Source organism: Ambystoma mexicanum, chromosome 11 (genome assembly GCF_040938575.1).
Source record: "Ambystoma mexicanum isolate Mex_15411 chromosome 11, UKY_AmexF1_1, whole genome shotgun sequence".
Taxonomy (NCBI): Eukaryota; Metazoa; Chordata; class Amphibia; order Caudata; family Ambystomatidae; genus Ambystoma; species Ambystoma mexicanum.
The window spans coordinates 544,468,913-544,482,863 of NC_090934.1; the positions used below are offsets into that span (position 1 = coordinate 544,468,913).

Genomic DNA, 13,951 nt, shown 5'->3' on the forward strand with positions numbered 1-13,951 from the left:
GGGCCAGTGGCCAAGTGGTTACTCTGTCCTTATGTTCAATCAGACCGAAGGCGTATCGTACATGACATAATACCGCTCCCCCATAGCAGGTATTTACCTTCCGGTCCCCTCCAGTAACAGCTTGCCATCCTCTGCCTTCTTGTAAGGCGCTCATGCCTTCTGTGGAGAAGCTCCCACTGATGACACCAGGGCATTACGTGTCCCTCTGTTCAGTCATTAACCCCCACTATTGTACATCACCCTCCCAACCCCAAAGCTTATCTAGATCAATGGTGTGTCGTCTCTATTCCATAGATAAATCAAGATGTCTCTCAACCAAGGGACCCACGGCATAGTTATTTTTCAGCCTCATCACGTCGTTAGCGTCCATTGGTTCAAAAAATGTTCTGTATCCTACATACATTACATGCTGTATCTGCCCATTCTATACCAGGATAACTTCTTAAGCATATTACGGGTTCCTTGTCTTTCCCGTGGCATGCTTTAGCGCGCCTGTCTTTCCTATGAGTATTTTACTCGCTATTACATTTCCACCTTTGAACAGAGGCATTAACATCCCCGCCTTTACGTCCGAGGGTCACTGGTCCCACACCCATGCTTTGCTAAGAAAGGGGGATCTCCCACCTTAAACTGACTGTCTTGTAGACCCCGCAGCCAGTCTCATTCCCCCCATCACATCCCCACAGTCTTGCCCACGGCTATCCTGCCCCACAATACAGATAAGAGTTTGAAGAGGGTGTATTTTACTCGCTATTATTTTATCTTGGTGAGTACAGTAACTTTTGGGAGTATACTCAAGTAATTCTCCATCCCGTATGGGGATTTCTTTTGGGTGAGTAGACATACATTTTAACTTTTAACCCTCTCTGTGTCGTTGTTGGGAGTATTATGCCTAACTTTGGGGGGCTGGCGGTGTTTGACTATTTTTTGGGAGGTTAGAAGTCGCTGGTGTGCCACTTTTCTGTCGGCCTGATTCCTCCAGTCCCCAAATCACCCTTAAGAAACCAGGGAAGCAGTTACATACATGTGTTAACATTCGGGCTTGGGAGCTTGTTCATATGCATGTTCCTAATGGCATAGGACGTTCCCTAGAAGCTGCCCTTTCTGCGTGGACGCAGCGTCCCTGGCTGTTGCCTCTCTGCCAACACGTGCACCTATAGACCCACGCATCTCTAAATGGGGCCGACATTGTGCTGCTGCTCCCTGGGAGCCAAGCGGTGGCCTCTCGTGACCTTGAACACGTGTCTTTCCCGTTCACAATGGTCTAGCGCCCGTGGTTTCTTCCGCTCTCAGTGTGTGCAGACGCCGCACGGTTTAAGCTAGGACCTGGCAGACATTCTCCACGGACAGACCAAACGTGCTGTGTTTTGGGGGTGGGAAAAGCTAGCATATGCAAGAAACAAGAAAAGGGTTCTCAAAAGGAATGCATTTAAACATAGTTTTCCCATCACTTTGAAAATGCGAGCACCGCAGGCTTCGTGCCACGGAAATTCGAGCCGCCCTTTCTAAATGGGCGCTAAATTGAACGGGCCTCCGCGGCAAATGAGGCGTGGACCATATGTGGGAAAACTATGGCAACCAGATGTAAAAATGCGAGCATTCCTTTCTCGCTGCAAAGAGCGCGCAGCTGAGAGGACATCAAAGGGAGAGAGGAGCTGCGTGCCCCCCAGCCTGTTCCTGCACATTTTAATGGCAATGTTCAATGCGTAGACGCTTCGGGGCTATTAGCTTTGACATGATCTTGTAGGCACCCCTACTTCGCTTACAGTTAAACATTAAAGCATTTCCTGGGAATCCAATTCCATCCTGTGACACAATGTTTAAGCATCCGTAGGCAAACTGCTTCCTCCTTACAGAACAATGCCTTCTACCTGCCTATCAGACTACAGGATCGAGCGTGCGGCCTGTATTGCCTCTTTCTTCTTTCCTGCCATCCAACCCGCCTACCTACCTCTTTGGTTGTTTAATCACCTGTCAGTCTCTCTGTCATTTTCTATGTCTCTTTATTACTCTATTTTGGGGGCAGCGGGAGCCAGTTCTCCCACTGCGGGCCTGTCTCATCTTCAAATCCGGTTGCATCACCTGCACGGCTGTCACCCTGACATCTCCAAGCTACCTCACTGAGACGCTGAGCATCTCTGGGGGGCCTGCGATCCACCAGAAGTAAGGACATGTGCAGACTTCAACTTCACCAGCGCAGGAAGGAAAGAGTCAGAAGGCATGCCTTCTCTGTCTACGCTCCAAGACTCTGGAACGCCCTCCCCATCAACATCAGACTTGCTTCAAGAAATGGCTCCCCCCTTACACATAGGTCGTCACACCCTGCACCCCCCACACTACCTGACACCTAGTGATCTGCTCCCCACTGTGCCCTCCCCTGGTTGCTTGTAGATCTCTTGCTGCCAATTGGCCACCCTGGCTCTCCCCTGTTAGCTTCCCACTCCCCTTTCTCTGCTTCCCTCACTGGGTTATTCCCCCTAAGATTGTAAAGCACTCCATTGCTCCTGAAGTTAGGTCTGTGCTCACTAAATACCCTAATAATAACATTAATAATAATAATGATAATCTGCTGGGGGTGGGGGCTGGATGCAGCCAGAAAGAAATGGCAGCCTGTGGGAAAGGAGATGGTGGTCTTTATGGAATGTGGGCTTTCCCATACAGTAAAACCTGCCTTTTCAGCCACCTGATGCTAAGGGCCATTCTTTCTATGAATTAAATAGCCATGATATGCCAGCAAGAAATGTGGATAATGTTTTGAGATTTCTCAAGACGGCCCTTCAGTCTCCTCGGGAAGACTTTGTTCTCTTGTCCTGAAAGTGAATATGTTCTTCCAAATAGAATGACAGACAAGGAAGGAGGAGTTAGGGTGCGTGCACATGTGTGATTAGGGCTTTCACCCCCGCTGTGGGGGGACGGACATGGTCTTTAACGACCCACCAGCTTGAGCCCGAGCGAAGCACCCTGGATGCAAATAGAAAATCGCCATCTTAACTAAAAACTCCAGTTGCTTCCCATCTGGATCTTAAATGCCCACAAAATGCCTGCTAGTGGTGCTGCATTCGTCTGCTTTCCATATGAATGTAGTCATCTGGCCACATTTCATCTTAATACACAATTGTGCACATCCTCCGTGTGTTCAATGGATCTAAGCACTCGAAAAAAAAGGAACTTTATTAAAGGACAATCCGTGTCCCATAAACAAAAAGGAACTCATAGTCATGTGATGTTCTTGAATGAGGGATACGCCTTGAAGCTGACATGTGTGTACCTTTTCAGACATACAGCAGTCAATCCTAATACTTTCTACTGAACTACTATTGGCTACAGTGACTGTACTCTACGCGGCAGGCAACTGTAGTTGACTGGCTAAGTTGCCCACTCTGTAACCAGGAGACCGAATTCCATTTCTGGATTCTGCAGCTGAAAACACTGCACGGTTTTTGACCTCATTCTCCATCAGTGTCGTAATTTGGGAACATTGGACATGCTTATAATTGGGTTAGACCCACTATTTCAAACAGTCACTGACAAAGCTAACATTGTTGCCTCAAAGCTAACATTGTTGTCTTTTGCAGTGACATTGTTTAGCCATTTCCAAGGCATTCACCATTTGCTGGCTATTGAAATCCTATGCCCAGACACAACAATCATGTGTATGGGCACTCACATTGTGCGACAGTTGTTGGTGACACATATATATACATCATTGTCAACAAAAGCCTATGTACCCACACTGTTTCCAAGTTGTGTAATCAAAGATCCAGGCACTCACACCAGTGTCAGGCATTGCCATCAAAATCCCGGCTAATCTCGCGATTAGACAAGTATTGAAAATGAAGCTGTCATGTGACGCATCCACAACTGCACGGCACCTTTACGCACCCAGATCCACCATGCGTCAGGAAGCATGCAGCATGGAGGCCACAACATCGCAGCACACTACTTTGCATGCAGTAGTAAAGCCTGAATGTTAGTGAGACGTTGCACATTAACCCCAACTTGATTGTCCCGAATGAAAGCATGTTGTTCATATTTTTCAGTGCCGGAACCCTGCCAGTGACATTCCGCTGCCTGGAGGAGAACCTGCACATTGACAAGCGCGTGACGAGGTTCGTGCTTCCGGTTGGAGCCACCATAAACATGGACGGAACTGCGCTCTACGAAGCCGTTGCAGCCATCTTTATCGCTCAGATGAATGGCATTGTGTTGGATGGGGGGCAGATAATCACCGTCAGGTGCGACATGAGTTTTCTTTTGGTTTTTCAGTGGATATATAAGAGTGCTCTGCTTCGTAAAAATAAAGAAAACTTCTGAAGAAACATTATTAGAAAGGTTTTGAATGTATCCCTTGTCAGATACAAGTTACCCGGCTGCGAGAGATGGTTTTGAGTAGGCCTAATCTCTGCAAGTGGCGTAGGGTTTGTGCAATAATGAACATTACCCAATAGGGGTGTACCGAAGAGTGAAATTATTATTTGTCCGAATACCGAATGGATAGCCCCAATATTCAGCCGAAGCCGAAAAGAGAGCCAACTAGTTCCCTATGGGGTAAACGTGCGGTTCCTGCCCTCTTTTCTACAAAAGGAAGTTTAATTTCTGATTTAAAATGTTCATGTATGCATAGGAAAATGTTGCGCTATTTCCATTACGTACCTCAAGAAATATATCATATATCACTAGGAGCACGTGATTTGCAACAGCAGGTTAATTTCTGCCACCAGTGGAGGTGGTGTGCACATAACGTACCTTTTGAGGCACTTTATGTAAACACCACCTTCACTGGAGTTCTGGTTGCTGAGCGTATTTTGCTCACAGAGCGTCTCCAAAGGAAATCCTTTGAGTCCCTCTGTGAGCAAAATCCATTCTGCACACCAGTGAAGGTGGCATTTACATAACGTTCCTTTGCAGATGTTCCATGAGCAAAACACTGCCGGCTAATACTGCTGGGCGCACCAGCGAGGGTGGCATTTGCAGCCGCCTTTAAGCAAATAGATAATTGCCTGCTGCAGTCTACCCCCAGCAGTATTTCCCCGGCAGTGTTTTGCCTCACACAGCATCTCCAAACTCCTTGGAGACCCTCCATGAGTAAAGTACATTCTGCACACCAGTCACCGTCACTGGTGTGCAGAATGTATTTTGCTCACAGAGGGTCTTCAAGGATTTTCTTTGCAAATGCTCCATGCGCAAAAGACTGCCAGGGTAATGTTGCAGCAGCCGATGAGCTACTGGTTTATTGGCTGCTGCAAATGTCACCCTTGCTATTGTGCCAAACGTGTTTTGCTCATGGAGTCACCCTCTGTGAGCAAAATATATTTGGCACACTAGCGGGGGTGGCATTTGCAGCAGCTAATAAACAAAGAGCTTATTGGCTGATGCAGACTTTCCCTGGCAGTTCCATTTTCTGTGATTGGTTATCAGCTCTCAAACAGAGAGAAGATAGCTAACAGAAGTAAGGAAATGTGTAGTCTTCAACTATGATGGTGCAGGAAGCAAAGAACCGGAAGACCGGTCTTCTCTGTCTACACTTCAAGACTGTGGAACCTCCTCTGCGTCAACACCAGACGGGCCCCATTGCTTCTACGGTTCAGGAAATTGCTCAAGACCTTCCTCTTCAAGGAATGGCTCCTCCCTAACACCCAAGCCCACACACCCTGCACGCCACACCCTACCTGAGACTTGGTGAACGGCTTTCCACTGTCTCCTCCACTGGTTTCTTGTAGATTCCTTGCTGCCAGTTGCCCACCTTTGCCCTCCCCTGTTAGCTTCTTACTCTCTTTTTACCTGCTTCTGTCACTTTGGTCTTCCCCCTATGATTGTAAAATGCTCCATATCTTCCCGAAGCTAGGTCCGCACTCAATAAATACCCTAATAACAAAAATTATAATAATTATAATTAGCTTTGAGTGAGAGTTCCAGAAAAGTATTAGACCAAGGCCGAATAGCTGGATTTTAGCTGAATGTTGGCCGAATACTCATTCAACGCCAAAGTCCAGTACACCCCTATTGCCCAGTGATAATATTGCTGAAATGAATACCATTCTTAAAACAATGTTTATTCCTAATGAAACCCTGACCACCATCGAGCATTTTCCCCAAGTATTCTAGGATTGGAGTTAAATTATACAATATTAACATGTGGGAGAGAACTACTTTATGTTGGCTGAAGTCTGCACAATGCTGTTTGGAGGTGTGGGGACAATATGTGACAGAGCAGAGTACTGGCTAATTGGGTGGGAAAGAAAAGGTCCTTTTTTATATCGTGCTTCAGGTGTGTGGGCAGATCAGGCCACTTCTGCTTATATTCATCCCTTGAAATGCGAATGATATGCTTATTTACTGCCTCTGGCTCTCCCCAGCACTGTCAGCTATTTTAGGACATGTTCATTCATTTAGATGTCTCACAACACACTGGGAGTCATTCTGAGTTTGGAGGCAGCCATGGTGCTATTAGCACCATGGCTGCCTCCAAACCCGTTCCAGTGTCTCTGAATGGGGATTTACCGGGTCATACCAACCTTGGAGGACCCAGTAAGCCCCATTCAAAAAACCATTCCCCATTCCCATTGAGCCCCAATAGGGCTCAATGGGAATGGGGAAGGAGCTAATGATGGGCCCGCAAATTGCGGGCCCCTTATTATCTCCATGGTCCCTTAATGGGTCACGCTAAGGACGGCTGGTCAGACCAGCCGTTCCTGGTGGGACCCACTAAGGGACCTCGGATTGTGGCGGTAGGGGGCTAACGGCACCGGCATCCTTACCGGTGCCATTAACCCCCTACCGCCAAGGTCAGAATGACCCCCACTATATTATAATAAATAATGAGAGTGGGATAGAAGGTAAAAGGTCAGTGCGCCATCTCAGCTAAAACCAAGGGCTGTATTATAGAGCCTGACCTGAAGAGAGAGGGGAGGAGAGCAAAGTATGAGGGACGGTACGGGTTAAAGGTCATGGGACCATCATAGCAAAACCCACAGGCTGCATTCAAGTGCATGGAGAAGGCACACAGGGGAGAGGTAGTAGAGAGAGATCATAAATGGGTGGGACTCAGCAAAGGAAACGTGTATAGAGAAGCGAGGTCACAGATGGACCCAGGGGGCATGGGTGAAACAAGTCATTGTAAGGCAAAGGGACAAATCCCATATCTCTAAAGATAGGTAGTGGTGCAATATCATCAGTCAGAAGGTAATTACAGCTGTTTTGGAGCATCTTGCAAGGTCAAAGTCCAACATGTTGGACTGTCTGCACAGGGGCGTGGCAGACTCGAGGGGGGCAACCCTTCAAATGATATCTGCTCTTGTCTGGGTCTTTCAGGAGTTTGTGGGGAGCTTTCAATCTGGCAGATGCTAGTGGCAAGCATCTCTCACCATGCTGCATATCACACAAAGGGATTTATAATTTGGGGTACTAACGGGTCCATGCAGAAAATCTAAGACCAAGAGGCTTTGTGGAGGGAAACTTCCAAAATAAATAGTATTAAAAAAATGTGGAAAAAATTTGGAAAGCGATGAAATATGAGCATTTGGATCTGGGCCTAATAATGACTGCATCACAAGTGCTCACAACTTAGTGCAGCCCAATACTGCAGTACTGGAGTGCAACCGTGTGCCCCCAAGTGAAGTGGGGGATAAACTTGCCAGTCATTGTACATCATGAACTACCTCAGCTCATGTTCAGCAAGGATCTATCTAAGTTCAAGTCCTGGCCTTTCCCTATGTTCATGCTATCTTATCATCTTGCTTGCGCGCCATGGAGCCACATCTGTTATGTACTGAATTGGCCTTTATGTCAGTTTATCCATGAAATCTATGACACACCTATCCAGAATAGGACACCCTAGAGGGTCACTGGTTAAGAGAAAGGTGGTTGGATTAAACAGCTAAAACATCTAGACAACCAGTACCAATAATGCGGAGGGAGTACTTCAAATCTCTCTGCATTGTACACCAGGGTATCTAGGGAGATAATACATGCCAGATGTTGTCTAATTCTACATAGCTACCAGGAACCTCAGGTCAGCAATCCAGGGGCTGCTTCAGTCTTCTTACAACAAGAACAGTAGTTGTGGAGGCAGAACAATCTCCCACCTTTGTCCTAAGATGTGGAATGAGCTCCATCAGAGTTTAAGGCAGGAAGAGAACCACCATCGCTTCAGAAACACTTTGAAGGCTTACCTGCTTCACCAAGGTAATTTGCATATCCACAACGCATTGCCGACCTGGCTATGCACTGGAGATTAAATATTTATGCAGTTGTATACATCACCGAGAGATATCTGTCTTGGGTTGAAAATGATATGTATAAATTAGCACTGTCATATAGACAAATATCTTTTTCTGGAGCAAAGGCTTGACAGTTCAGCTAATTTGCATACCCACAATGCACTGGACATTTGGATGTGAACTCTAAGTGCTGGTTACTGAGTGAGACTATGGTATGTGAGACTTGGCTGAAAAGGCTAATTCTGATTATGTATGTGTGTGTGCACACACACATTGCTGTGACAAAGCCCTTTCTATAGGGCGAAATGCATAGTCGGGATGTTTTTCCTAATCACAGCCATTCTTCTCTCAACAAGTTGTGCATATTCACAGTTTTATTCAGTAGATTGTAGCTAAACCACAGGGAACCACAGACAAAATAAAAGCCATACATATTAACCATTATCTGATTTTACTTATTTCATTTTTATTTATTTTATTCAGTATTTGTTAAGTGCTTGTACAACTGAACAGTGTTTCAAAGTGCCACAAGGCTAAATGGGAAGGGAACAGGAGAAAATAACAAAATGGCAAAAAACTGTAAAACACAGTCATGGTCTTGTACCATTTGGGCATGCAAGTGCAGTGAGGAGAATTGCAGGAGATGAGGGGGGGCAAAGGAGTGGAAAGTGCTGGTGGAGGTCGAGGAGGGATGTGCTAAGGGGAGCCCAGGGGGGAATCCCAGGCTAAGCGCTAGTGTTAGCAACTCCCAGGAGTGGGATGCAGAGCTGCCGAGCAGGGGCATGCAAGGGCAGAGCAGTGGCGTGGGGATGCTGGTATCGACTGGGAAGAAGGCCTGGACTCCCCAAAGGTTCATGACGATCAAGGCACCAGTCACAGCAGCAGTGGGGTGATTAGCAGGGAAGGGATAGAGGGAAGGAGGTAGAGAAAAGCAGAACTTTGGGCAGTTTCTGGAACTTGTGGAGATGCGGCTCTAGTCTGAGAGACATGCCCCTCACTCTTTACCCGGAGAAGTGTTTGACAGTTAAAGAGTTGGAGTTAGAGGAATGTAGGGCTCCAGCAGGAGAGTATTCAGGGAGGGAAAGTTGGTGATAGGGTGGCCCTAGGCCCCAGAAGGCCTTGTGGATGATGCAGAGCATCTTGAATTTGATCCTTGCAGCCACCAGGAGCCGGTGGAGAGATTTTAGGGCTGGAGGGATACGGTCCCTGGGCTTGAGGCCAAGCATACGTCTTGCTTCCCTATTCTGGGTAAGCTGGATGGGACAAAGAAAGGAAAGAATGGGACTGAGAAAGAGGCTGTTGCAGTAGTCCAACCTGGAGAGGACCAGAGCTCTGGAGACATTGAGCTTCTGAGGGAAAGTGAGGAAAGGAAGAATGACTCTGAAGATGGGGAGCTGGAAGTGGGACTTCTTAGTAAGATCTGTCATGTAAGGGATTAAGGAGAGAGTGGAGTCGAAGATGACCCTGAGGTTTTTGGCCTCACAGGATGGCGGAGGTAGAGAGCCCAAAGAGGGTGGCCAGAGGGTAGGAGGAAAGGAGGGCACAGATGTCCCAATCAGAAGGATCTCCGTCTTACTGGCATTAAGGCAGAGATAGTTGGCTGCACTCCATGCCTGAATGGCGGACAGTCAGTCATCAGAGAGGGAGGAAGAGGAGGTAGTAGTGTAAGAGGATTCAATTCAACACCTCGGCTAAGTCAATGCCTAGTCTGGGATACTGAATGGCAACCCTTATTGATATATCTTTATGTCCAGTTCATGAGTTCTGGATGACTACCCCTATATAACACCCCTCTCTTAGAATCCCCCTGACCCCACTGAGCCAAGAAGTAGTTCTGTTTTGCAAGTTTAAAAGGTTTATTTGAGAAATAAAACAAAATATAGATACCACGCTTTTATAATAATTGAAAAATCGATATCCCCCTTATAAATATAATGTTAATCAACAATGGGTAATCTGACACTAGCACACTTCTTTATAATCAATGAGGAGTTGGTGTAGGATGGATAAGGCAGCGAAAATACTTTTATGATTTCAAGGGAAAAGCAATGAGGAATAAAATGCAGTACAGAAATACTTGATATGATTTTAGCAAAAGATAAGATAATCACTTTTTCTCTGGCAATTCACCCCCCTCCCCTATGCAATGTAAGAAATGGAAGGAGATGGAAAGAGGAGCACACAGTTCTCAGGAATGCAATCAAATACAATACGAAATTCAGTTCCCCCCCAGCAAGCTTAAAGGAAACAAGTAGGAGTTTGAAACACAGGCCCAAAATGCTTTTTAAATGTGATGGCAATGGATGGGAAAATGTGCCAACTGATTTTAATTCCCTCTAGAGATTCAGGGTGAGTGGGAGATGCGTGTTGGTATTACTTCAGGCTCACTTTAGCAATGCTCTATGAGTTATTACCAAGTTGCAAACGGATTTTAACAAATGAAAGAATGGAGCTGCTATTTTGACAAGTGGAGAAATTGAGCCAAAACCGCAAATCGCGGTAAATTACGCGAGTGTGTGTGTCGCGATTACTGAACAAGTATAGGGAGTAGGAAGTCGGTTCTATGTTTGTTGCAAAGCCTAGATTCTAAGCTTTCAGATGAAAGTTAAATTTCGTTCCTAGCCCAAACGGTTCCAGAGATACGGACGATTAAATAAAGGTAGTTTTTCGGATTTAAAGTAAAACTCAAAATGACAGGTGACAGCTTGCAGCTGCAGAATTGACAGGTGACAGTTGTGCAGCTTTAAAAATGACAGATGACACGATTTCTAGGAGGCAGTTCTACTTAGGTTAAAATAGTTTGTATTAGATTATGTTAACTAAGAGATTGGTTCTGCACAGTTCTGCTAGGTACTCACAATATAAATTTGAAATAGGCCTCGCCACTGATCTGGTCAGGTTTTGGACTGGACTCCGGTTCTGGTCTCGGCACTTCACAGTGATCTGGGTCAGCTCTCTGGTTCTGCTCACAGCGGTCTGGGTCACTCTGGATCTCTGGTCTGGTCCCTGGGTCTCTCTGCTTTCTCTGGGTACAGCACTGCTTCTGGATCTTTCTGGTGCAGGGTTTCAGGCCAGAATCAACAGCTCAGCCCGGCTGTGAATGGTCTGCAAATGATTTTGAGGCCTGCTGACAAATACTTTTGCTTGCAGTGGGCCTTCTTGGTTCAAAGTTCTGTAGTCTCTGTTTAGCTTGGAAGTCTAAGTGTTGGATCTCTGGATGTGAAGTCGTCGGTCAGCATGCTCCGCAGCAAATGGAATTGAATGTCTCTATCTGTCCCAGCAGTCTCTTTTTATGTGTTTTGGAAAGTGGGTATGTGCGTTGGTCATAACTAAACCTGCCCCTCTCACTTGTCATTGGCCCAATTCTCCCCTCTCCCATGATTGGGGAAGGAAATGTGAGTCAGAGTGATGCTGTAGGTTTTATGGTCAGAGGAACCTCCCCTTGTCAGATTGCACACAAATCTATTTCTGACCCAAATACCTATTTATCTATGCACCATTTTTCTAATATTATAGGTCCAGTTAACATATTTTCGGTAGCACCAAACCATCCGATCCCTGTCTTTGTACGATGTCTTGTCCACTGATGACAGAATTCTCCCCTTTTCATCCAAATAACGACCTCTAAACCTTTCCAGATTTTACACAAATGTGCACCAGGGATATGGGTTACAGATGATAACGTGTCAGATTTTTAACATGCATACATTTGGAGTGAGACCCTATTTTCCGCTAGCAACCCCCCAGAATACACCACATGGTCCTAACGCCTCTCAAAATGTTCACAGGAAAATCACAAAAATAATGATTTTACTTATATAATTCTGACAAGTCCGCACTATGAGTTATCTATCTTTTTAAAATTATGCCCTGGTCAAAAAAAGGGGTGTGGCTTCCCACATCACAGGGTGGAATAACTGGTTTATCCACTTCCCCCAAGCTCAGCTGCTAGCAGAGGCACTGCCCCTCCCAGTTTCCCCTAAGAGGAAGCCACTTTTACGACGCCCCCAATATAACATTTGCCTGAGTCCAGGACAGGCCTTTGTTAAACTCCCTGTAGTCCCCAGCTGCTCCACCCCTAATCTAATCAGAGAGGTGACAACTCCTTTTGGTAAGGGAAAGAGTGGCTGAGCAGGTTTCAACTCCTGTCGGGGGTAGTTGTCAGGCAGAATCCAGTTTCATTAAGCCAGGTTTCAGCTAAATGTCACTTTTTGTTCCCAGTTTAAATCACTTACAATTTTTACATATACATTAAATGATTACTTCCTTCAAGTCATTTCAGAATATAGTTTTACATTGTATCCACCTCTTAGCAAGTCTTTCCTTGGTCTGGTTTTGTTTCATTTGTTCAGTTTTACACAAAAGTCTGGTGGTTTTAAAACACCGGCTTTCTGATAGTGGTGAGTACTAGTAATGCAACCATTTTTGGGATTAAGAAAATGAATTCCCCACAGTTCTGAGTTGCTTTTTTTGGCAATCAGCATTGCCATTCCCAATGGTTTCAGGCTACTGTGTGTGTAGCCCAATGGTGGTTAGGCAGTACCCTTCTGTGCCCACAACATAGGCAAAAATGGGTGGCAGCCTATTCTTCATGCATTTCCCTGTGCATTTTCTGGGAAGTTCTGGCCATCATGATGTTTTCAATGCCAGTAAGGCACAGTTTTTGTGGTAGGGCTCGGATGCATGGGTAAAAACATCCCACAGTAGAGGGAAGTCTGAAGGCAAGCTGTGTGTCATCGGCATCACACTGGAAATGAGGCAAAAAGGAAGAATTCAGGTGAGCAAGAGGGTAAGATAGATGTTGAAGAGTCATGGCGATAGGATAGAGCCCTGGGGGATGCCACAGGTAAAGAGGGAGGTGGTGGAAGAGAAAGGGCCCAATTGCAACTGGGAAGGGCAGTTAGTGGGAAACGAGGTCAGCCAATACGGTACACAGGTAAAGAGGGAGGTGGTGGAAGGTAAATTGCCCAATTGCAGCTGGGAAGGGCAGTTAGTGAGAAACAAGGTCAGCCAATACAGTGATGCCGAGAGTGTCATGCAGTCGTTTTGTGAGTATGGACTGGTTGACCATATCAAAGGCAGAGGACAGATCAAGGAGAATGAGAACGGTGGGAAAGTTGGAGTCAAGATTTGCGAGCAAGTTTCACAGGTGTTCAGGAGAGCAGTTTAAATACCTCTGGATGCCCGGAATCCAGATTGATGGTCATGAAGGCAACCAACAAGATCAGTGTGGAGGGTAAGTTGGGGGAGTACCAACTTCTCAAAGAGTTTACAGAGGAAGGCGGTCATGGAAATAGGGTGATAGTGAGCCGGACAGCAGGGGTCAGCAGACAGCTTTTTTAGGAGAGGTTGCACCAGGGAATGCCTGAAGGATAGAGGGAAAGAGCCAGTGGTGAAAGAGTGGTTACAGAAGTCAGCAAGAGACGGTGCGAGATAGGGCATGTGGTCTTTAATGGTTCTGTAGGAGTAGGAGAGCAGCTGTTTGGAGGAGACCTTCATAGAGCAGACCGCTTTAGAGACCTTATCCTGTGCAACGGGCAGGAGGGATAAGAGTGAGGGGGGGAGGGAGAGGAGCCCAGGGGGGCAGTAGGGGAGTGGGAGTGGATGAGGAGGAGACAGGATGTTCTGTGTTTCTGATATGAAGTGGGAGGCCAAAGTGGTGCAGAGAGAGGGAGGAGAGAGGTGGAGACTGCAGCTGGATAGGCAAGTTCATTGCAGATTTTGAAAAGTTT

At 46.3% G+C, this 13,951-nt stretch overlaps 1 protein-coding gene across 1 annotated transcript in view; it reads left to right on the plus strand.

Annotated features, from left to right (window-relative positions):
- SLC1A2 (solute carrier family 1 member 2) overlaps positions 1 to 13,951 on the plus strand; it is a 405,944-nt gene that overhangs the window by 358,430 nt on the left and 33,563 nt on the right. Inside the window, exon 8 of the mRNA XM_069623362.1 lies at positions 4,041 to 4,235. Within this exon, the coding sequence (XP_069479463.1) occupies positions 4,041 to 4,235 (195 nt within the window). The remainder of the gene's footprint in view (positions 1 to 4,040; positions 4,236 to 13,951) is intronic.